This window comes from Heptranchias perlo, chromosome 8 (genome assembly GCF_035084215.1).
Source record: "Heptranchias perlo isolate sHepPer1 chromosome 8, sHepPer1.hap1, whole genome shotgun sequence".
Lineage (NCBI taxonomy): Eukaryota > Metazoa > Chordata > Chondrichthyes > Hexanchiformes > Hexanchidae > Heptranchias > Heptranchias perlo.
Window position 1 is genome coordinate 65,746,604 of NC_090332.1, and position 24,128 is coordinate 65,770,731.

Consider the following 24,128-nt stretch of genomic DNA (forward strand, 5'->3'; position numbering starts at 1 on the left):
GACAGCACTCAACGAAACTGAAGATCACCACTACACTGAATTTCTATACCATTGGGTGCTTCCAGGCATGAACAGGAAACATCACTCTGATGAGTTAGTATGCAGTCCACACCTGCATTGCAGAGGCAACATATACCTTCTTATGCCACGTGTTTGCATACGTCAAGTTCGCCAGTGGCATGTAGCACCACCTGGAGGGGTTTGTCACACGACATCATTTATTGCCCTCACGTCACCTTTTAAGCATCTGTAGTTATTGCCCTCCTTTGTATCAGTAGAAAGAGTTACTGCTCTCTGAACATTCAGATGGTATGCAATCACTGACAAAAAAAAAATCATCAAAGTGAATGCTTTTTTCCCCAGGGATTACAAATGACACGCACATCTTGAAGGAATCAAAGGTTCCCAAACTGTTTCAAAGGAAAGACAGAGTACAAAGTTGACTCCTGGGAGGCGTAGGTTACCCACTACAAACTAGGTTGATGACATGTCTGCAGAACCTTCAGAATCCACAAGAATGGGCTGACAACATTTCTAATGTTTGGACTATCCTACTGTTACCCTGCAGTATGGCTAGGCAGTTTGACAGGATAATTGTAGCATCTTGTATGCTGCATAAAATTGACATTGGAAAAAGCATGAATGTTGTTGATAATGAGCTGCAGCAAGGCTGGCCTCAGGAAGAGGATGAGGAGAACATGAACTTCTTGTACCACACCAGCAATGTGACCAGTACCACAGGTGAGATAGGCATTGATCCCACTAGATCTCTGATAGTGCCCACAATAATTTAGAGAACTTTTGGACAGCAGCCTGAAAACCCTGAAGCCAGTGGCCAACTTCTTCCCCACTTTTGGGAATAAAGCTCTTTCAAGGGATGTTCCTTTGCCAGAGGAGCATTGAGGCCATTAAAATGACTTGAACCTGCAAATTAGGTTTAGGTCCCCCTTTGATTGCGTTGCACCCAACTTGAACTCAGGCAGTGGTAGAGGAAGATTGACCCCGGGGTCTCACCAGCCCCTTAAGCAGGAATAATATAACGGACATATGTGAACTTGTCACTTTGTTGTTACTAGAAAACGGATGGATCAGTTTGAACATGAGAAGACTGAAGAAATAGCCCGCTTAAAGGAGTACAAGAAGGAAGAAATGAAGAAACTACAAAAAGAAAGGAGACTGTCTGAAAAAAACTCAGCAGCTAAAGCTGCATTTGATAAGAAAGAGCATGAAGAGATGAAGGTAAGTCAGGATCCTGGCGAAGTACAGATATTAATTACTTAGTCAGTGCTAACCAGAAAAAGATCTCAGGGGTGAAATTCATCTAGGGCGGTTGCGCAAAATGGGCAATAGTGAATCGGCCGCCTGTTTCTCCATAATGGAAAAGAAAATTGGACGCAGTGTAAAACAGTCTTCCGATTCACTATCGCCCATTTTGCACTACCACCCAGGATGGATTTCACCCTCCTCTACTGACTCAGTTAATAATTAATGAGGCAGAACCCTTACCTGTCTATTTTCACCATCAGAGGCATACTGGGAACCAAGTTTTTCAAATATAGCTTGACTAATTATTACTGAAATGTACTGTTATTGTTAATACATTGTAATGTATTGGGTGAAACAATTATTGAAATCTCACAGCAAAAACGAATTGCTACTGACATATATATCAGTTAACTCAGCTAGCTAGTGTTCACCTGTCTGGATCAGAAGGTTGTGGTTTCAAACCCTACCTCAGGGCTTAAAATTTACACCTAATACCAGCACCTGGGAAACTTTTTTGAAATGTTTGATTTCATTTTAATACTTCTCATTCTCAAGCACCAGTTGTAAAAGATCATCATTGGGTGGATCTCTTGTCGCATAGGCTCTGAAAATCTATGAGCACTGTGATGCACCTATCTGGATCTCCACCACTGATTCCACCAAAGTTTGTGTGGTCAGGGGGAGATTCCATGATTTGTATCGCTTCGGTGGGTTAGGGGTGCATCTGGGACGGAAGAGTTACAGGCTGTGTCCCTCCTCGAGAAGAAAAATTTAGGTAGGGGGCTGCCTCAAAAGTATTTCATTTGCAGACCTTCAAGGGTTTAGGCCACGATCCTGGCCTGAATCCCCTGATGGGCCCTACAGCTGCTAGTGTGTCGGCCCTACCAGCGCCGTATCATATGCCGTGTTGCTGAGGCTTGGAATTCTGATATTCGATGGTCTTGGAAGGAGCAGGCCACAAGGACATCCCAGAAACCTCAGTGCCAGGCAAAGCTGGGTCCTGGCCTAGTATCCAACCATTTTAGCGGACTCCAACTGAAGTTGTGGCAGGACTCAGTTGGAACGGCTGTGGATTTCCGGGGCACATGTATCCATGCGGATATACTCTGCCCACAATGCACTCTGATATGTTAATAGAGCAAATTTAGTGTTCCAACTATTGCTGGAAAATTGTTATATGTGTCATTCACAAATATTGAACATTTAACTTTTCATGTTCCAAATACAAAACTTTTTAATCATGTGACAAAGTGTATTTTATTTCTAGAGCAGCTCAGTTCTAATCATATGTCTTTAAACAAATACATTCCATTTTACCAGGATGGCTTTTCTCACTATACATTCCATGTGCATTGCCTGGCATGCAACAGCTTTCCTGAAGGCTCAATTTTCTTTTATTATGTTGATATATTCTCGATTGCATTGATGGTATAAGAAATGAAAAGCACTGGTAAAAATCAAAGCTTTTTTAAAGAAATTCTATGATTACCCATAATTTGAAACTCCTATTTTAAGTGCATAAGAAATAGGAGCAGGAGTAGGCCATACAACCCCTCGATCCTGTTCCGCCTTTCAATAAGACCGTGGCTGATCTTCGACCTCAACTCCACTTTCCAGCCCGATCCCCATATCCCTTGCATACATTGGACTTATATACTACCAAATTTCAGAATGTGCGGTATTTGTTTTATTGTTTTGAAACTCTTAAGTGTTAATTACTATAGTTACTTAGTGTTTATTATTCACACTAGCTGTTCCCTTCCTCCCTGATATTAATAGGTCTTGAAGCAACAGCTTGGTCAGCTCCAGGATGACTTTAAAAGAAATGAGTCTAGGTGGTCTGTTGCCCACAGCTGCCTTCGAAACCAGATTGACACATTGACCAAAGAAAACATTGAACTACATGATGAGTTGAAGGCCGTAGAACGTCATGAACAGGGGCCTGTGAAAAAATCTGAGACTGCCAGCCTTATCAGCAGGAAATTTGAAACACCAGTATGAATTTTGCTATGTCCAAATATTGCTCACTACAGCATTGTGACAGAAGCTACAGCTATGTTTAAAAGATACAGGCTGAGCTATAATTCAGAAGTGTTCAGCATAATAGATTTATTTCATTTTACAAAGAAAAGAAAAAAAGAACTTACATTTATATAACGCCTTTCATGACCTCAGGATGTCCCAAATGCGTTACAGCCAATGAAGTACTTCTGAAGCGTAGTAACTGTTGTAATGTAGGAAAGGGGGCAGCCAATTTGCCCACAGCAAGGTCCCACAAACAGCAATGTGATAATGACCAGATAATCTGTTTTAGGTGTTGGTTGAGGGATAAATATTGGCCAGGACACTGGGGGAACTCCCCTGCTCTTCTTTGAATATTGCCAAGAGATCTTTTACGTGAGAGGGCAGACGGGGCCTCAGTTTAACGTCTCACCTTGAAGTTCGTGTAACTTCACACAACAAAATAATCTCAAACCACAGGGTGGGCAATAGTCCAGAAATATTGAAAATATTACGTGAACATGACATTCGCCACAGTGCCCAAGACAACTAACTTTCTAGTACCTAAGTATGCATGCAGCAAGACCTGGACAACATCCAGGCTTGGGCTGATAAGTGGCAAGTAACATTCGCGCCAGACAAGTGCCAGGCAATGACCATCTCCAACAAGAGAGAATCTAACCACTTCCCCCTGACATTCAACGGCATTACCATTGCCGAATCCCCCACCATCAACATCCTGGGGGTCACCATTGACCAGAAACTTAACTGGACCAGCCATATAAATACAGTGGCTACGAGAGCAGGTCAGAGGCTGGGCATTCTGCGGTGAGTGACTCACCTCCTGACTCCCCAGAGCCTTTCCACCATCTACAAGGCACAAGTCAGGAGAGTGATGGAATACTCTCCACTTTCCTGGATGAGTGCAGCTCCAACAACACTCAAGAAGCTCGACACCATCCAGGACAAAGCAGCCCGCTTGATTGGCACCCCATCCACCACCCTAAACATTCACTCCCTTCACCACTGGTGCACAGTGGCTGCAGTGTGTATCATCCACAGGATGCACTGCAGCAACTCGCCAAGGCTTCTTTGACAGCACCTCCCAAACCCGCGACCTCTACCACCTAGAAGGACAAGAGCAGCAGGCACAAGGGAACAACACCGCCTGCATGTTCCCCTCCAAGTCACACACCATCCGGACTTGGAAATATATCGCCGTTCCTTCATCTTCGCTGGGTGAAAATCCTGGAACTCCCTTCCTAACAGCACTGTGGGAAACCGTCACCACACGAACTGCAGCGAATCAAGAAGGCGGCTCACCACCACCTTCTCAAGGGCAATTAGGGATGGGCAATAAATGCTGGCCTCGCCAGCGACGCCCACATCCCATGAACGAGTAAAAAACATAGAATTACATAGAAATTACAGCACAGAAAGAGGCTATTCGGCTCAACTGGTCTATGTCGGTGTTTATGCTCCATACGAGGCCCCTCCCACCCTACTTCATCTAATCAGCATTTCCTTCTATTCCTTTCTCCCTCATGTAGTTATCTAGCTTCCCCTTAAATGTATTTATGCTATTCGCCTCAGCTACTCCTTGTGGTAACAAGTTCCACATTCTAACCACTCTCTAGGTAAAGAAGTTTCTCCTGAATTCCCTATTGGATTTATTAGTGATTATTTTATACTTATGGCCCCTAGTTTTGGATTCCCCACAAGTTAAACATTTTCTCTACGTCTACCTTATCAAGCCCCATAATAATTTTAAAGACTAGGTCACCCCTCAGCCTTCTATTTTCTAGAGAAAACAGCCCCAGCATGTTTAGTCTTTCCTGATAGTCATAGAGCTAGTTTAAATATCCAGCTTTGTTAGTACTTCCTCCAACTAAATATATATAGATATATAACATTTAAATAAAGCTAAAGGTGGTGGGGCCCAATTTCTATGGTCTTTCCAGTGGAAAACCGTTGTAACTCCAGCGGGAGTCTGGTAGAACAGCTCAAAAATTGGCCAGAACCTGGATATGCTAGGCCTCAACTGATTTCTCATTCAGCTTTGTAAGAGCAGAGCCTCTGCCCATCCATTACCAGGCACCCCTACCCAGCTGATCAGTGCACACTAGTGTTTCCAGCAGCACGGAGCTGGCTGGAGTCGGAGATGTACCTGTAATGCTGCAGGCAGTCCAAGCCCCATGCAAGTCAGCTGCTCTCCCACTGACCCCGCATACTCCAGTACAGTCTGTTTTGGAGGGCACCAGAGTAACTGCCGGGATCATGTCCTGCTGATTTTTGGGCCCAGTGATTATATTGATAGCATTCACCAAACCCATTGCATGAAGGCTATCATACACATATATGCCTTTCCATGTACAATGAATCGCCTTCGTTGAGCAGTACCAATAATAATGAAATTCCCAAAGTTTAACATCACAATATATAGAGGCTAAACAAAGATAGAAATTGAAAGTAGCATCACAAACATTAACTGATGTGCTATAATATGTAGCAAGAAAAGCTAGACAATAGGGCTGATTTTCTTTTCTCCCCCCCAGGTCCCCCCGCCCCCCCACAAGTGCAATTCAGGCAGAACACACCTGAAGTGTGCTCTGCCCAATAGGATCTGAGGATACATCTAATCATCATGGTCCCAAAGTTCTCCTGGCTCATGAACGTTTGGAAGAGGCCTGCACCCAACAGCTGGGCCTATAGCAGCATTAATGGCGTCTGGTTTTGGGAAATGGCAAGGGGCTTCTGGCTGCTGTCCAAAATCAGTCTGAATGATGCTCCTTGTTGGACCTGTAAGGTGAAAAACCAACCTTTGTTGAGGTGGGAGCAAGGTACTGCCAGCCCCTTCTCAAATCTCCAGTCTGAGGGGGTTGGGTGTAACCTGTAGGGTTCACTTGCAGTCGGCACCACTGGGTTTGGACCTCCCCAAGTGGAGACCCAACAAAATGAGATGGGAAGTATGATTGACATGGTTTCCATCTCATTACCATAGCATTTAAGTACAATCACCTGTTCCAGGCAAGAATGCCCCACCTCCCCCTGAGAACCGCCTTGGAAGTACACATGCAGCTTTACCCAGAGGGGTGCAGAGTAGAGGAAAACTGGCCCCATCTTGTCACAGTCAACTTTTACCCTCAACAATTCAAGTCTTTCAAAAGCCCAACATTTGAATGCTGCTCCCATACCTTGGGAGTTCTTCTCGCACCTTTCTCATGCTCTGTATGTAGAAAACCAGTTGACACAGCAGAGATTGGGAACATCAATACTGGGAATCACTTGTTCAAAACTGTGTTCTAGCTTTGCATGCTGTAACGTCATAAAACACTGCCACATTGCCCCTGCAATAGTGAATTTGTGATTAATACTTGATTAACCAGAATACTTGTTATATAATGCACGCTGATTAAAATATGTGTGTTTCTTGCTCAAATAGTGATAAGTTGTTACAGTAATATATATTACCTTCAATAATATCCAGGTATCAGATGCCATTATTAAAGGTACATCACAAACAGTCTCATGGAGCCCGAGAAGTCGTAGTTCAACCCCAACTGGAAGGAGGATGCCTCTTGAAAGGAGACAGACCCCTGTGGACCCTGAGCTAAAGGTGCTACATAGATATATATTTTGAATCTCTTTCTGTTCTCATTAATGTAGCTATCCAGTGGATAATTCTTATTAGATGATGAATTCAAGTCAATACATTATTTGAACTGCTACTGTAACAATTCTACTGCTACATGCTGTTAGACTTGTGATGAACATTATCAAATGTTTGCCAGCCATCTAGCTGGAAGGCATGTCTCCTGACACATTGGGCCTGATTTTAGCAGGCCTGCGGGTTTCCGGCGGGTTGGGTTTCGGGACCGTGGTCAACACGCTCGGAGAAATTAGTGGGTTGCCCGCGCGATCGTAGCAGGCAACACACTAATAGGAATCAATTACCTGATCCTCCGGGGTCCGCGGCGCTGGCCTGCGCGTCGGGCGGGCTGCGCATGCGCAGTACGATCTGTCAGCTGGAGGCTCTCTAGTTAAAGGGGCAGTCCTCCACTGACAGATGCTGCAACCAATGGAACAAATTGCAGCATGGAGCAGCCCAGGGGGAAGGCTGCTCCCAGTTTAATGATGCCTCATCCCAGGTATCATCAGATGGGGTGAGGAGGAGGGGGAGGACAGAGATCTTCCACCCGGCGGGCGGGAGGAAGTGGCCTGCCTCTGCCACCAAGAAGGCCTGGCTCGAGGTGGCAGAGGGGGTCACCTGCACCACCAACATATTGCCCACCTGCATACAGTGCAGGAGGCGCTCCAATGACCGCAGTAGGTCAGCCACAGTGAGAACACGTAGTCTTTCTCCTACACTCCGTCTGCCACAACACTGCCCCCACCCCACATCTCCTTCGGCACCACCAACACTACTCTGTCACATCACCCCTCATACCCACTCAAACCCCATCCTCATCTTACCTGCACCTACTCACCTCGCGAGTACTCACCCCGCCACTAACACGCAACCCAATCCTCATCTAATCTCATGGCTCTATCCCATACTCACCCTCTCGTGCATCTCCCTCATGGCCAGCCTCACTCAACCTGCCACCACCTGTGCTGCAGCCACAGGGCATGCATCACATATGTGCAGTAGGCAGCATAAGGCAAACGTGTCGTGAGCATGAAGGGGATGCACAAGGGTGTTTGAGGGTTTGTCATGGGTGTTACCTATATTGAATTTCAGAACAACTCACATCACACATTATATTGGCACCACCACTGCCATGTCTCCGCGAATCCTGTCTGTTTTGTGCAATAATGCCCGCTCCTGGGTATCCCTATGAGGACCCACCACTGATGCCACCCATTGTGCCACTGCAGAGTAGATACAGGTGTATTTGCAGGGCTCTTCCGCGCAGATGACTGAGAGACATCGGCGGTGTACCCGGCTGCACCCTGGAAGGATGCGGAGGAGAAGTTGTGGAGGGCTGTGGTGACTTTGGCAGCGACAGGTAAGCAGATGGTGCTGGGGCCAGCCAGGAGCAGCTCGTCATGAAAGAGGCTGCAGATGTCCACGACTACATGTCGAGTGAATCTGCGCCTCCGTGTGCACTACTGCTCGGAGAGGTCCGGGGAGCTGCGCCTCGGTCTGTGGACCCTGTGGCGAGTGTAGTGCCCTCTGCGACGCGTCTCTCTTGCGGTAGCCCTCCCTCCTGCTGTACAGGTGGATGTGTCACAGCACTCTGTTGTGGAGCTCCACGTGTCAGAGGTGGACGGCGTGGATGGCGAGGCTGGTGATGCTGTTCGCCCTCCGAGGGGGTCATGACTGCAGCTACGACGGCCCCCATCCGCAATATGGACATCTGAGGGGGTCCGCAAGGTAGACACATGTCTCCGGACCCCGGGGTGAGTGTGCAGGTTGGTGACTTTGACCGTCAGGAGGTGGGTGGTGGAGGCCACACTTTGTCCCAAGTGACAGAGCGGCCTCCTGCAATGGGTGAGGGTCTCCCCCCCCCCTGTCAAATGGACCTTTGCAGCTGCCACAGGCTGACGGCTGCAACACGTCCAGTTCAACTAGGACTGTTTCCCCCAGTGTGTGAAACAGTCCCATGTTTCTCCAAAATCACACACAGTCCCTTAATCAGGTCAGTTAATGACCTGAACAAGCAAAATAAATGCACTCAAGTGGCATCCCGCTGGCTTTAATTGCCTGCGGGATTCCCACCAGCGGGGGCTGCGCTCGCACCCCCGCACGTCATCGGGGAACCCGGAAGTGGTCGGGATCGTGGCGCGATCCGGTCACGTGCCTGGATATCGGGATTTTCGGGGCCCCCCCGCTGGAAACCCACAGGAAACCCGACGGTAAAATCGAGCCCATTCACACTGAAGTCTGAGAGAGATCCAGGGCAGTTGTGCACTGTCCCAGATGAAGAATGGATGTGGCTGACTTTTTTTAGTGACAAAACAATAAACCTTGAAAATAATTAGGTTGTTTATATATAAAAATAAAAATTAACTTATAAAATCTATTCAGCAATTCTTCTAATTTGGCTATATCCTTCATAGAATCATAGAAAGTTATGGCACAGAAGAAGGCCATTCAGCCCATTGTGTCCGTGCTGGCCGAAACAAACCTATCCAGCTTAATCCAACTTTCGAGCACTTGGTCCGTAACCCTGTAGGTTACAGCACTTCAAGTGCACATCCAAGTACCTTTTAAATGAGTTGAGGTTTTCTGCCTCTACCACCTTTTTAGGCAGTGAGTTTCAGACCCCCACCACCCTCTGGGTGAAAAAATTTCTCCTCAGCTCCCCTCTAATCCTTCTACCAATTACTTTAAATCTATGCCCCTTGATCACTGACCCCTCTGCTAAAGGAAATATGTCCTTTCCATCCACTCAATCTAGTCCCATGATAATTTTATATACCTCAATTAAATCTCCCCTCAGCCTCCTTTGTTCCAAAGAAAACAACCCCAGCCTATCCAATTTTTTCTCATAACTAAAATTCTCCAGCCCTGGCAACGTCCTCGTAAATCTCCTCTGTACCCTCTCGAGTGCAATCACATCTTTCCTGTAATATGGTGACCAGAACTGTACACTGTATTCAAATTGTGGCCTAACCAATGTTTTATACAGTTCTAGCATAACCTCTCCGCTCTTATATTCTGTATTTGTGCCTTGGTTAATAAAGAAAAGTATCCCGTATGCCTTTTTAACACCTTATCTACCTATCCTGCTACCTTTAGGGATTTGTGGACATGCACTCCAAGGTTCCTTTGTTCCTCTACATCTCTCAGTATCCTCCCATTTATTGTGTGCTCCCTTCCCTTGTTTGCGCTTCCCAAATGCATTACCTCGTGCTTCTCTGAATTGAATTCCATTTGCCACTTTTCTGCCCTCCTGACCAGTCCATTTATATCTTCCTGCAATCTACAGCTTTCCTCCTCATTATCAACCTCACAGCCAATTTTTGTATCATCTGCAAATTTCTTGATCACATTCAAGTCCAGATCATTAATATATACCACAAAAAACAAGGTATCTAGTACTGAGCCTTGCGGAACCCCATTGGAAACAGCCTTCCAGTAGCAAAAACACCCATCAACCATTACCCTTTGCTTCCTGCCACTGAGCCAATTTTGGATCCAACTAGCCACTTTCCCTTGGATCCCATGGGCTTTTACTTTTTTGACCAGTCTGCCATGTGGGACCCTGTCAAAAGCCTTGTTAAAATCCATGTACACTACATTAAACGCATTACCCTCATTGACCCTCCTTGTTACCTCCTCAAAAAATTCAATCAAGTTAGTCAGACACGACCTTCTCTTAACAAATCCATGATGACTGTCCTTGATTAACCCGTGCCTCTCTAAATGACAATTTATACTGTCCCTCAGAATTGATTCCAATAATTTGCCCACCACCAAGGTTAGATTGACTGGCCTACAATTACATGGTCTATCTCTTTCTTCCTTTTTAAACAACGGTATAATGTTAGCAGTCCTCCAATCTCCCAGCACCATGCCTGTAGCCAGGGAGGATCAGAAAATGATGGTCAGAGCCTCCACTATTTCCTCCCTTGCTTCTTTTAACAGCCTGGGATACATTTCATCTGGACCTGGCGATTTATCTACTTTCAAAGATGCTAAACCCCTTAATACTTCCCCTCTCACTATGTTTATCCCATCCAATATTTCACACTCCTCCTACTTAACTATAATCTCTGCATTGTCCCCCTCTTTTGTTAAGACAGATGCAAAGTATTCATTAAGAACCATACCCACGTCTTCTGCCTCCACACACATGTTACCTTTTTAGTCTCTAATAGGCCTTACTCTTTCCTTAGTTATTCTCTTGCTCTTAATGTATTTATAAAACATTTTTGGGTTTTCCTTAATTTTACTTGCCAATATTTTTTCATGCCCTCTCTTTGCTTTCCTAATTTCCTTTTTAATTTCACCCCTGCACTTTCTATACTCCTCTAGGCTTTCTGCAGTATTGAGCTCTCGGTGTCTCACATAAGCTTCCCTTTTTTACCTTATATTACCCTGTATGCTCCTTGTCATCAGGGGCTCTAGATTTGGCAGTCCCACTCTTTATCTTTGTGACATGTTTACTCTGAACCCCTTGAATCTCCCTCTTGAATGCCTCCCACTGCTCTGACACTGATTTACCTTCAAGTAGCTGTTTCCAGTTCACCTTTGCTAAATCACTTCTCAGCTTAGTAAAATTGGCCTTTCCCCAATTTAGAACTTTTACTCCTGTTGTTTCTTTGTTCTTTTTCATAACTATGCTAAATCTAACTGAATTATGATCACTACCACCAAAATGCTCTCCCACTGATACTTCTTCCACCTGCCCAGCTTCATTCCCTAAAAACTAAATCCAGAACTGCCCCCACTCTTGTTGGGCTTGCTATGACTGGCTAAAAAAGTTCTCCTGAATGCAATTTAAGAATTCTGCACCCTCGAAACATTTTGCACTGATTGTATACCAGTTAATATTAGGGTAGTTGAAATCCCCTACTATTACTGCCCTATTGTTTTTGCACTTCTCAGAAATTTGCCTACATATTTGCTCTTTTATCACCCTCTAACTGTTTGGGGGTCTAATGTACACTCCCAGCAGTGTGACTGCCCCTTTTTTGTTCTTTAGCTCAACCCATATAGCCTTATTTGATGATCCTTCTAATATATCACCCCTCCTTATAGCCTTAATTGTTCCTTTAACCAATATTGCCACCCCCCTCCTTTTTTATCCCCTCTCTATCTCGTCTGAAAACCCTGTAACCAGGAATGTTGAGCTGTCAATCCTGCCCCTGTTTAAAACATGTTTCACTAATAGCTAAGATATTGTACTTCCACGTGTCTATCTGTGCCTTTAGCTCATCTGCCTTATTCCCTAAACACCTTGCATTGAGGTATATACCTTAAGCACTGCCAAACTCCTTTGTTGTCTAGTTTCTAACCTTTCTTTCCTCTGCCTTCCAAACTCATTTACTAATTTTGTGCCTTCCATTTCCAGCTCTGCTTCTCTCCCTTCTGAATCTACACTCAGGTTCCCACCGCCCTGCCAAGCTAGTTTAACCCCCCCCCGACCCCCACAGCACTAACGAACCTCCCCGTGAGGACATTGGTCCCGGCTACATTCAGGTGTAACCCGTCGTAGAAGGTATGGCATCAGAATGTCAAATATATCTATGCTTGACCTTAAACATGGCTTTAAACAACCTTGGACTGATGCTGGGGAAAATGAACTCAATGGGCGTCATTTTAGCACCCGCTATCGGGTGCGTTCCAGGCGGGGGTCTCCGAAAATCAGAGAATCCCGGCGCAGGACCGGAGCCCGCCCTGAACCCGTGCACTTCCGGGTTCCCCGCTGACGCGCCGGCGTGCGCGCGCAGCCCCCACTGGTGGGAATCCCGCAGGCAATTAAAGCCAGCGGGATGCCACTTGAAAATATTTATTTAGGTATTTCAGGTCATTAACTGACCTGATTAAGGGATTATGTGAGGAGGGGTGGGATTTTAGAGCAAACTGGGACTGTTTCCCATACTGGGGGAAACACTCCCAGTTCAAATGGACGTGTTGCAGCTGTCAGCCTGTGGCAGCTGCAAAGGTGCATTTGACAGATGCGGGGGGAGACCCTCACCCATTGCAGGAGGCCACTCTGTCACTTGGGACAAAGTTTGGCCTCCACCACCCTCCCCCTGACAGTCAAAGTCACCAACCTGCACACTTACCCCGGGGTCCAGCGACATGTACCTACCTTGCAGACCCCCTCAGATGTACATCTTCCGGATGGGGGCCGCCATAGCTGCAGTCATGACCTCCTCGGAGGGCGAACAGCATCACCAGCCTCACCAGCCTCGCCATCCACGCCGTCCACCTCTGACACGTGGAGCTCCACAACAGAGTGCTGTGACACATCCACCTGTACAACAGGAGGGAGGGCTACCGCAGAGAGAGATGCATCGCAGAGGGCACTACCCTCGCCACAGGGTCTCAGCTTCCTGGACCTCTCTGAGCAGCAGTGCACACGGAGGCTCAGATTCACTCGACATGTAGTCGTGGACATCTGCAGCCTCTTTCATGCCGAACTGATCCTGGCTGGCCCGAGCACCATCTTCTTACCTGTCGCTGTCAAAGGCACCACTGCCCTCAACAACTTCTCCTCCGCATCCTTCCAAGGTGCAACCGGGGACATCGCCGATGTCTCTCAGTCATCTGTGCAAAAGAGCCCTGCAAATACACCTACACCCACTCTGCAGTGACACAATGGGTGGCATCAGTTGTGGGTCCTCATAGTGATCCTCAGGAGAGGGCATTATTGCACAAACCAGACAGGATTCGCGAAGACATGGCAGTAGTGGTGCCAATATAATATGTAATGTGAGTTGGTCAGAAATTCAATATAAGTAACACCCATGACAAACCCTCAAACACCCTTGTGCATCCCCTTCATGCTCACGACACGTTTGCCTTACGCTGCCTACTGCACATATGTGATGCATGCCCTGTGGCTGCAGCACAGGTAGTGGCAGGTTGAGTGAGGCTGGCCATGAAAGAGATGCATGAGAGGGTGAGTATGAGATAGAGCCATGAGATTGTATGAGGATTGGGTTGAGTTGTAGTGGCGGGGTAAGTACTGGCGAGGTGAGTAGGTGCAGGTAAGATGAGGATGGGGTTTGAGTGGGTATGAGGGGTGATGTGACAGAGTAGTGTTTGCAGTGCCGAAGGAGATGTGAGGTGGGGGCAGTGATGTGGCAGACGGAGTGTAGGGGAAAGACTACGTGTACTCACTGTGGCTGACCTACTGAGGTCATTGGACCGCCTCCTGCACTGTGTGCAGGTGGGCGATATGTTGGTGGTGCAGGTGACCCCCTCTGCCACCTCGAGCCAGGCCTTCCTGGTGGCGGAGGCGGGCCGCTTCCTCCCGCCCGCCGTGTGGAAGATCTCTGTCCTCCCCCTCCTCCTCACACCATGTATTGATACCTGGGGTGAGGCATCATTAAACTGGGAGCAACCTTCCCCCTGGGCTGCTCCATGCAGTCATCTTTGCTATTGGTTGCAGCATCTGTCAGTGGAGGACTGCCCCTTTAAATAGAGCGCCTCCAGCTGACAGATCTTACTGCGCATGCGCAGCCCGCCCGATGCCCAGATCAGCAGCGGGGAACCCGGAGGAGCAGGTAAGTGAATCCAATTAGTGGTTTGCCTGCTACGATCGCGCGGGAAACCCATTAATTTCACCGGGCGCGTTACCCACGCGCCCGCTAGCCCATCCGCCGAGAACCCGCAGCCCTGCTAAAATCGGGCCCCTAATCACCATAAAATTGTCACACCTCTCTTATGTCCCTGTGATGTTAAAAGACGAATAATTTACAGATGGCATTCCATCTACATACTCACTCGCACCTACAAGCCTCCCAAAGTCTTGTTACAGGATCTGTCCATATCAAAGGGATAATCAAACTTCTAGTGAGATCAGTTCCAATTGAAAAGTTACTGAACACAATTAAATTAATATAAAGAGAAATCAATAGCAGTCTGATTTGATTAACCCTTCGGTAACAATTCCCATCACCAAGCAAATATTTTCATCCACTAACCTGTCTGCTTTCTGGGGGGAACTATTCCTTCTGTGATCCCCTTGTTCACTTTTCCAGCAACCCACTTCTGGCTGCCCTTCTCCTGATACTTTCCAATGCAACCAAAGCAAATGCAGTACCTGTCCATTTACCTCTTTTACCTAAACATCCAAGGCCCAAAATATTCCTCCGTCAGAGCCAGTGATTTATATGTGCCTCCTCCAATTTAATATACTGTACCAGCTGATCTGTACTGGAAAACCAAACACAGATTGGGTGACTGATTCACTAAATATCTCTTTTATCTGTGGGTGTGATGCTAGCCTCTCTGACTTATCACTACAATTCCCTATCCCATTCCCACTCTGATCTTTCTCTGTGGCCTCCTACACTAGTCCAACAAAGTCCAAGTGGTACAGTCCTATGCTCTGAACATTGGCTTTAAACAAAAATATTCCTCTGATTCATCTGAAATGGACATTAAAAAGTATTATACTTAAATATAATTATTTGTTATGTTATTTTTGAAAAGGAACAGTTAAAGAACTGACATAGGCTGCAGTTTCCTTAAAAACACTTGTATGTCTTGCAGGTTCCAGAAAAAGTTGTGAAAAAGCCTGAAACACAGAAAACAGAGATGCGAGAAATCCAGGGCAGGTCTCCTGTCCGTTTAAGAAGCAGAAGTGGAACTCCAACCGGACGGAAAACACCCTTCCAGGATAAATCAACACCTGATCCCGAGTTGGTAAGTACTATCAGAAGGAAATGGGGGTTTAATCAATGGAAAGGAAAATCAGGCAAGTACTGGTCGGGCAATCGCTCCGACAATTTACTGTCCATTGTGTTTTATAAAGAAGTGAATATGGTGTGGCGTTGGTGATAGTAAGCGAGGCCAGTGGTGTTTGGGAAGGAGAGTCAGTTTTGTGATGAATTGGGAAGTGGTGTGGGAGTAGTTTAGGGGACTGTGGAAGTGAGGCATATGGGGGGGGGGGGCAGTGAATAGTTGAGGGAGAAAAATATTGGGGATTAAGGGTAGTTGGGTAGAAGGGGTAGGCGGAGTAGTGAGTAGTTGAGAGGATAGGGAGTACTGTGGTTAGTGAGTATTTGGGGTTTGGGGTAATGAGTAATCGGGGTAAGTAGCATGTTGTAGGAATTCAGTTGGGGCAAAGTGATTAATGGTGGAGGGAGTAGGTTGTAAATGGGGGAAGGATAGTGGGTATGGTCACAATGAATAGTTGAAGGGGTGGATATTGAGTACTGAGGGAGAAGACAGCTGAGGGGAGATTTGTGTGGCAGCTAGTGCAAATTAAGGGGGTAATGGATATTTGGGGGTCAGTGGGTAGTTGGGGAAATAAATAGTTTTCAGGTGGGCAGTGGGTATTTAGGATACTGTAGGATGGTAATGAACATTGGGGAATGAGGGAGTTGGTGGAGGCAAATATAATATGGGATACAGGATAACAATTTGAAATAAATATATATTTGGAGAAGTAGACTTATATGGATGATTGGACATGAGAAAGTGGAGAGATAGTTGGGCTGAGGCACACAGAAGAAGAAGAAAATGCAGAAAAAGAAGAACCAAAGCAGAAGGAGTAACCACAGGGAAGTGGAGAGAGGGAGCTGAAATGAACAGAGGGAGCTATGGAGGGAAAGGAGCATGGCCAAAGCGAATACAGAGCCACGATAGATGGAGAGATGGAGGGCCGAAGTGGGTGAAAATATAAACATAAATGGAAGCAATTGAACAGATTAAAAATAAATGAGCCATGGAGGAGCGGAGAGCAAACAGGCCAAAGCAGAGAGAGACAGCCATGTAGAGTGATCTTAAGCGGAGAGCAGATTTAAGTTTACAGTGAGATTGGTTGAATTATAAAATAACATAAAGGGTAAAGAAATTATGAAGCAAGATAGTTATAAAAGTTTAAAGAAAAGAAAGAACTTGAGTTTATTTGGCACCTTCCATGATCTTAGGATGTCCCAAAGCCCTTCCAATCAATGAAATAATTTTGCAGTGTTCACTGTTCTAACATAGGGAAATGTGGCAGCCAATTTGTCTCACAGCAAGGTCCCACCAATAGCAATGAGATAAATGACTAGATAAACTGTTTTAGTGATATTGAAGACTAAGTGTTGACCAGCGCACTTGATCTTATTTGAGTAGTGCCATGGGATTTTTTATGAGAGGGCAGATGGGGTCTCGGTTTAATGTCTCATCTGCAACACAGCGTCTCTGACAGTGTGGTGCTCCATCATTACGGCACTGAAATGTGAGTTTAGATTATGTGCTTAAGCCTCTGGAGTGGTGATTGAATGCACAACCTTCTGAGGTGAGAGTGCTATCACTGAATCAAGGCTAATGTAAGGAGTCTTACAACACCAGGTTATAGTCCAACAGTTTTATTTGAAATCACAAGCTTTCGGAGGCTTCCTCCTTCGTCACTCACCTGACGAAGGAGGAAGCCTCCGAAAGCTTGTGATTTCAAATAAAACTGTTGGACGATAACCTGGTGTTGTAAGACTCCTTACATTTGTCCACCCCAGTCCATCACCGGCATCTCCACATCATGAATCAAGGCTGACACTAACATTAAGAAATTTAAATTGAGTTAGTCTCAAATGAATAATGCTAAGGAGCATAGCGCCGCACAGTGCCATCTACTTTGGAGATGCAAATAAATACTTGGGAGTAATGAAAAATAAGTATATTGTGCCCAGGGGTGATGGAAATAGCATGAAGTGACATTTAGTTAAGCGCACACAGTGTGCATTGTATGCAAAGCTTATGGGGGATTTCCTTGGCCATTCTGGCAGACACCCACTGTAATTTCAGTGGAAGTCCAGGCTTGGAAATAGGCTGGGGCCCTGTATATCCAGATCCCAACCAAAGCTGGCATTTCCTGCTCGGCTTTGTAGAGGGCAGAGCCTCCGACTACCCTACACAAGGCCACTCACATGGAAGGAGCTGGCCCAGGGGTGGGGACTCCTTAAGCTGGGAGCTTACTCTTTCCTGGCCCATATAGAACATGGTATGTTTGGAAGCTAGGACACCCAATGAGATGAAGTGAACTGATCTTCAGAAGGACACAAGTGGGCCCCATCAAGGGGTCCAGGTCAAGGGAGTGACCAGGACCTCCAAAGATGAGCGTAGCTTTTTTTTTAAAGAAAATTTTTGTTTTGCTTGCTTGGCAGTGAAAAGGTATCTCTGGGGCATGATGTGCAGGCTCCTCCCATAGGATAGCAGGTGGATGCTGAAGTTTCTGGAAGCTTGGGTTTGGCAGGAGCCCAAGATGTGCCTGGGGTAGAGCCAGTGTCTGTCATTCCTGTGCAAATGAGGTGCCCTCCCACTGCCCACTCGGCATAATTGTCAGGATCGCGGTGCCCAGAATTTCTGGCCCATAATCTCCCAAAGCATCGCGCAGGGGGAGTCAAGACCAAGTGTTGTATTCAGGTGTTGTGAGATTAGAGGACAAAGCATAAATGGACCAGGGCACACAAATGTAATTCAGTCCCCCATTTTAAAGTCATATATTCTGTCCTTATTTTCATATAATACTTTGAGTTTATCTTATTATTTATAGTTAACTGATAAAACTTACAGAGCAGAGTTGGTTATAGTATAGGAGTTTCTCTGGAGCAGGCTGAGGAGCTGGGAGGTGCAAAAGTGAGGCGCTAGACTGCCACTATTGGCAGGAAGGTGTAATTACAGTGTGACCAGTTTACTTCGGCAGTTGCCGTTATAAATTTGGACATAGGAATTTACAATGGAAAATGTTGACATGGACGTGCACGCAGAAATAAGATTTTTAACATATTACTAGTCTCCTACAGCATTGGACATGGTAGCAGAAGTTAAACTTGAATTATCCGGCGGGAACATTGACTTCAGTGCAGAGTAAAATTGGACAGGGTGTAAAACGGGTGTCAGACCAGAACCCACGTCATTCCTGCCATGAAGTTTAGGTTAAAATCGGGGCTTGTAAGTCTTTCTCTTACTTGTCTCTGACATCTAGTTACTGTTTCTCTCTCCTCTTTTGCTTCTGAATTTTTTTCTTCTCCTGCTTCTCTCCTCTTAACTCTTCTTTTTGCTTTTGGTTTTATTCATTCATGGGATGTGGGCATCGCTGGCAAGACCAGCATTTATTGCCCATCCCGAATTGCCCTTGAGAAGGTGGTGGTGAGCTGCCTTCTTGAACTGCTGCAGTCCGTGTGGTGAAGGTTCTCCCACAGTGCTGTTAGGTAGGGAGTTCCAGGATTTTGACCCAGTGACGATGAAGGAACAGCGATATATTTCCAAGTCGGGATGGTTTGTGACTTGGAGGGGAACGTGCAGGTGGTGTTGTTCCCATGTGTCTGCTGCCCTTGTCCTCCTCAGTGGTAGAGTCACGGGTTTGGGAGGTACTGTCGAAGAAGCCTTGGCTAGTTGCTGCAGTGCATCCTGTGGATGGTACACACTGCAGCCACGGTGCACTGGTGGTGAAGAGAGTGAATGTTCCGGGTGGTGGATGGGGTGCCAATCAAGTGGGCTTTGTCCTGGATGGTGTCGAGTTCTTGAGTGTTGTTGGAGCTGCACTCATCCAGGCAAGTGGAGAGTAATCCATCACACTCCTGACTTGTGCCTTTTAGATGGTGGAAAGGCTTTGGGGAGTCACTCACAGCAGAATACCCAACCTCTGACCTGCTCTTGTAGTCACGGTATTTATGTGGCTGGTCCAGTTATGTTTCTGGTCAATGGTGACCTCCAGGATGTTGATGGTGGGGGATTCGGCAATGGTAATGCTGTTGAATGTCAAGGGGAGGTGGTTAGACTCTCTTTTGTTGAAGTGGTCATTGCCTGGCACTTGTCTGGCACGAATGTTACTTGCCACTTATCAGCCCAAGCTTGGATGTTGTCCAAGTCTTGCTGCATGCGGGCACAGACTGCTTCATTGTCTGAGGTGTTGCGAATGGAACTGAACACTGTGCAATCATCAGCGAACATCCCCATTTCTGATCTTATGATGGAGGAAAGGTCATTGATGAAGCAGCTGAAGATGGTTGGGCCAAGGACACTACCCTGAGGAACTCCTGCAGCAATGTTCTGGGGCTGAGATGATTGGCCTCCAACAACCACTACCATCTTCCTTTGTGCTAGGTATGACTCCAGCCACTGGAGAGTTTTCCCCCTGATTCCCATTAATTTTAATTTTACTAGGGCTCCTCGGTGCCACACTCGGTCAAATGCTGCGTTGATGTCAAGGGCAGTCACTCTCACCTCACCTCTGGAATTCAGCTCTTTTGTCCATGTTTGAACCAAGGCTGTAATGAGGTCTGGAGCCGAGTGGTCCTGGCGGAACCCAAACTGAGCATAGGTGAGCAGGTTATTGGTGAGTAAGTGCTGCTTGATAGCACTGTCGACGACACCTTCCATCACTTTGCTGATGATTGAGAGTAGACTGATGGGGCGGTAGCTGGCTGGATTGGATTTGTCCTGCTTTTTGTGGACAGGATATACCTGGGCAATTTTCTACATTGTCGAGTAGATGCCAGTGTTGTAGCTGTACTGGAACAGCTTGGCTAGAGGCGTGGCTAGCTCTGGAGTACAAGTCTTCAGCACGACAGCCGTGATGTTGTCGGGGCCCATAGCCTTTGCTGTATCCAGTGCACTCAGCCGTTTCTTGATATCACGTGGAGTGAATCGAATTGGCTGAGGACTGGCTTCTGTGATGGTGGGGATATTGGGAGGAGGCCGAGATGGATCATCCACGTGGCACTTCTGGCTGAAGATGGTTGAAAACGCTTCAGCTTTGTCTCCGTCTCCATCTTTTTTGTTTCTTCTTTCCTTTCGGGTGGAAGGTGGAGGGTGGTATGGCATGATGTGACAGGGAAAAGAACCACAAATGGTTCAAGTGGTTGAGGCTTGCAGGGAAAATTTAGCCCTTAGCGGCTCTATTCTCATCTCCTTCCCCAAACACACATGCTTCCACCACCCTCTCACTACTGTCATGTCCCCTATACTTTCCCCATCCTACTACTCCTTCCCCTGCCCCTTCTTACCACACCCTCACTCCCATTTCTACCCCACCTCTTCCCATTTAAATTATCTGTTCAACCCCTTTATCCTCCCCTCTTCTTTGCTAAACTGTAACTCATCTCCCTTTAGCCTCCATCCACTCCTACTCGTTCCCCCAAAGTCAGATGGGAAGAGGCCAGAAACTCTCTCACCTTCAGCCAATTTCCTTCTACCCTCCCCTTCCTACCCTACCTTCCCACCTGTTTCCACCAGAGACTTTGGGCCTGATATTACCATGATGGCGGGGGGTTGATTGGGCGCCTGGTTAAGGCGCCCGGTGAATTCAGACTGCTTCGCGCGCAATCGCAGGCTGATTGGATCCACTTACCTGTTGTTCTGGGTTCCCGGCTGCTAAGCTGCGCGGTGGGTGGACTGCGAATGCGCAGTAAGGTCTGTCAGCTGGAGGAGGTCTATTTAAAGGGGCAGTCCTCCACTGACTGATGGTGCAAGAAATAGGAAAAATTACAGCATGGAGCAGCCCAGGGGGAAGGCTGCTCCCAGGTTTAATGATGCCTCACTCCAGCTCTTATTGGATGGGGTGAGGAGGAGGGGGAGGACAGAGATCTTCCCCCCGGCGGGCGGGAGGAAGTGGCCTGCCTCTGCCACCAAGAAGGCCTGGCTCGAGGTGGCAGAGGAAGTTACCTGCATCACCAACATATTGCGCACCTCCATACAGTGCAAGAGGCGTTGCAATGACCTAAGTGGGTCAGCCAAAGTGAGTACACTTAATCATTCCCCTACACTCCATCTGCCACATCACCGCCCCCACCCCACATCTCCTTCTGCACATCACTCCTCACACCCACTCAAACCTCATCCTCATCCTCATCTTACCTGCACCTACTCACCTCACCAGTACTCATCCCGTCACTACCAATCAACCCAATCCTCCATACAATCTCATGGCTCTATCTCATACTCACCCTCTCATGCATCTCTTTCACGGTCAGCCTCACTCAACCTGCCACTACCTGTGCTGCAGCCACAGGGCACGCATCACATATGTGCAGTAGGAAGCGTAAGGCAAACGTGTTGTGAGCACGAAGGGGATGCACAAGGGTGTTTGAGGGTTTGTCATGTTTTTTACTTATATTTAATTTCTGATCAACTCACATTACATATTATATTGTCACCACTACTGCCACGTCTTTGCGAATCTTGTCTGGTTTGTGCAATAATGCCCTTTCCTGAGGATCACAATGAAGACCCACAACTGATGCCACCCATTGTGTCACTGCAGAGTGGGTGTAGGTGTATTTGCAGGGCTCTTTTGTGCAGACGACTGAGAGACGTCGGCGATGTCCCCGGTGGTACCCTGGAAGGATGCGGAGGAGAAGTTGTTGAGGGCAGTGGTGACTTTGACAGCGACAGGTAAGAAGATGGTGCTCGGGCCAGCCAGGAGCAGCGCAGCATGAAGGAGCTGCAGATGTCCACGACTACATGTTGAGTGACTCTGAGCCTCGGTGTGCACTGCTGCTCAGAGAGGTCCAGGAAGCTGAGCCTCGGTCTGTGGACCCTGTGGCGAGGGTAGTGCCCACTGCGACGCATCTCTCTTTGCGGTTCCCCTCCCTCCTGCCATGCAGGTGGATGTGTCACAGCACTCTGTTGTGGAGCTCCACGTGTCAGAGGTGGGCAGTGTGGCCGGTGAGGCTGGTGATGCTGTTCGCCCTCCGAGGAGGTCATGACTGCAGCTATGGCGGTCCCCATCCGGAAGATGTACATCTGAGGGGGTCCGCAAGGTGTCTGGACACCGGGGTAAGAGTGCAAGTTGGTGAATTTTATTGTTAGGAGGAGGGTGGTGGAGGCCAAACTTTGTCCAAAGTGACAGAGTGGCCTCCTGCAATGAGTGAGGGTCTCCCCACCCCCCCCCCCCCCCACCTGTCAAATGGACCTTTGCAGCTGCCACAGGCTGATGGCTGCAACACATCCATTTGAACTGGGAGTGTTTCCCCCATTACGGGAAACAGTCCCAGTCAATAGCAAAATCCTATCCCTGCTAAAATAACAGATCAATCAGGTCTGTAAACAACCTGAAGTACCTGTTCAATTACTTTAAGTGGCACCCCGCCGACTTTAATTGCCGGCGGGAGTCCCACATGCAGGGGCTGCGTGCGCATGTCAGCGCGTCAGTGGGGAACCCGGAAATGGGGCGGGTTGGAGCCGGGCTACCGACCCGCCCCGGGAATCCCTGATATTCGTAGCCCCCCCGCTACCAACGCATCCGATCGCGGGTGCTAAAATCGAGCCCTTTATTTGCTTTCAAAATTCAACTAGTGTTTTAAAAAATAAATCAGATTAGAATGAGGAAAGAAACTTCCTGTCAGTTTTTCTATTTGCGTCTTTCTCTCTGTCTCACGGGTGTACGCCATTTGCATTGATCTTTTCTTTCAACAGAACACAGATTAGGTAATTAGCCGGCTTTAAATTCAACTTGGTTTTTTTTGAAAATTTATGTAACATTACATGAAGGAAGAATGACTCTTTCTCCCCTCCTCCCTCTCTCTCAACCCTCTCTCTAACCTAGTCTCTCTCTCTCTCTTTCATTTTCTAAGGTTTATGGAATACAAAACAAAGGCTACAATAGGCGTGTCATCAGAGCATTCTCATTTTTTCTGCCTCTCACACATTTGCCTCTGTTTAAAAGAATACTCAATATGTATTTTACCTCTCTAAAGCTTTTGAAATTTGTTCTTTAGCTTTTCTTCAAATAATTTTGAAAAACATTTGAGCAGAAACTGTTAGAAGAAGGGAAATAAAAAAAATATGCCCCAGTGTAGCTGACTGGTACTGAGGCAGCCTGGTACGCTGCAAATGCTCAGACTGCACTATCTAAATTTAGCTCATAACATCACATCTCGGGAAAAATTTCAACTCCAAGTCCCCTGGCTTTTGGGAAAGGCTGAGGCCTTCAGGTAGAAACTTTAATGCTGGCATTCAAAGACACAAAAGGCAATTCGGTGGATAAATGTAATCACGTTATTATGAAATGTCATTTTTTTTATTGTTTTGGTTAATCCCTTATTTTGGACATTAGAAATTTCAGTTATTAAGTTAAAATGGCTCCTGAAAAAATAATTCAGAAGCATTTTGAGTGGCCAGATTATGAATCAGTTACAAGTTTACATAGATATTTTCTATTATAAATGTGGACATTGGAATTTATAATGAAAATGTGACACAAAAATGTGCAACAGAAAGTCAAGTAGCACCAATAGGATGTGCA

General features: G+C 46.7%; 1 protein-coding gene across 1 annotated transcript in view; it reads left to right on the plus strand.

The window, feature by feature from the left end:
* The window catches only part of si:ch211-140l13.3 (centromere protein J), a 147,350-nt gene that overhangs the window by 96,088 nt on the left and 27,134 nt on the right, over positions 1–24,128 (plus strand). Inside the window, exons 9-12 of the mRNA XM_067989562.1 lie at positions 1,077–1,239; positions 3,046–3,261; positions 6,755–6,883; positions 15,446–15,598. Coding sequence (XP_067845663.1) covers positions 1,077–1,239; positions 3,046–3,261; positions 6,755–6,883; positions 15,446–15,598 — 661 coding nt within the window. The remainder of the gene's footprint in view (positions 1–1,076; positions 1,240–3,045; positions 3,262–6,754; positions 6,884–15,445; positions 15,599–24,128) is intronic.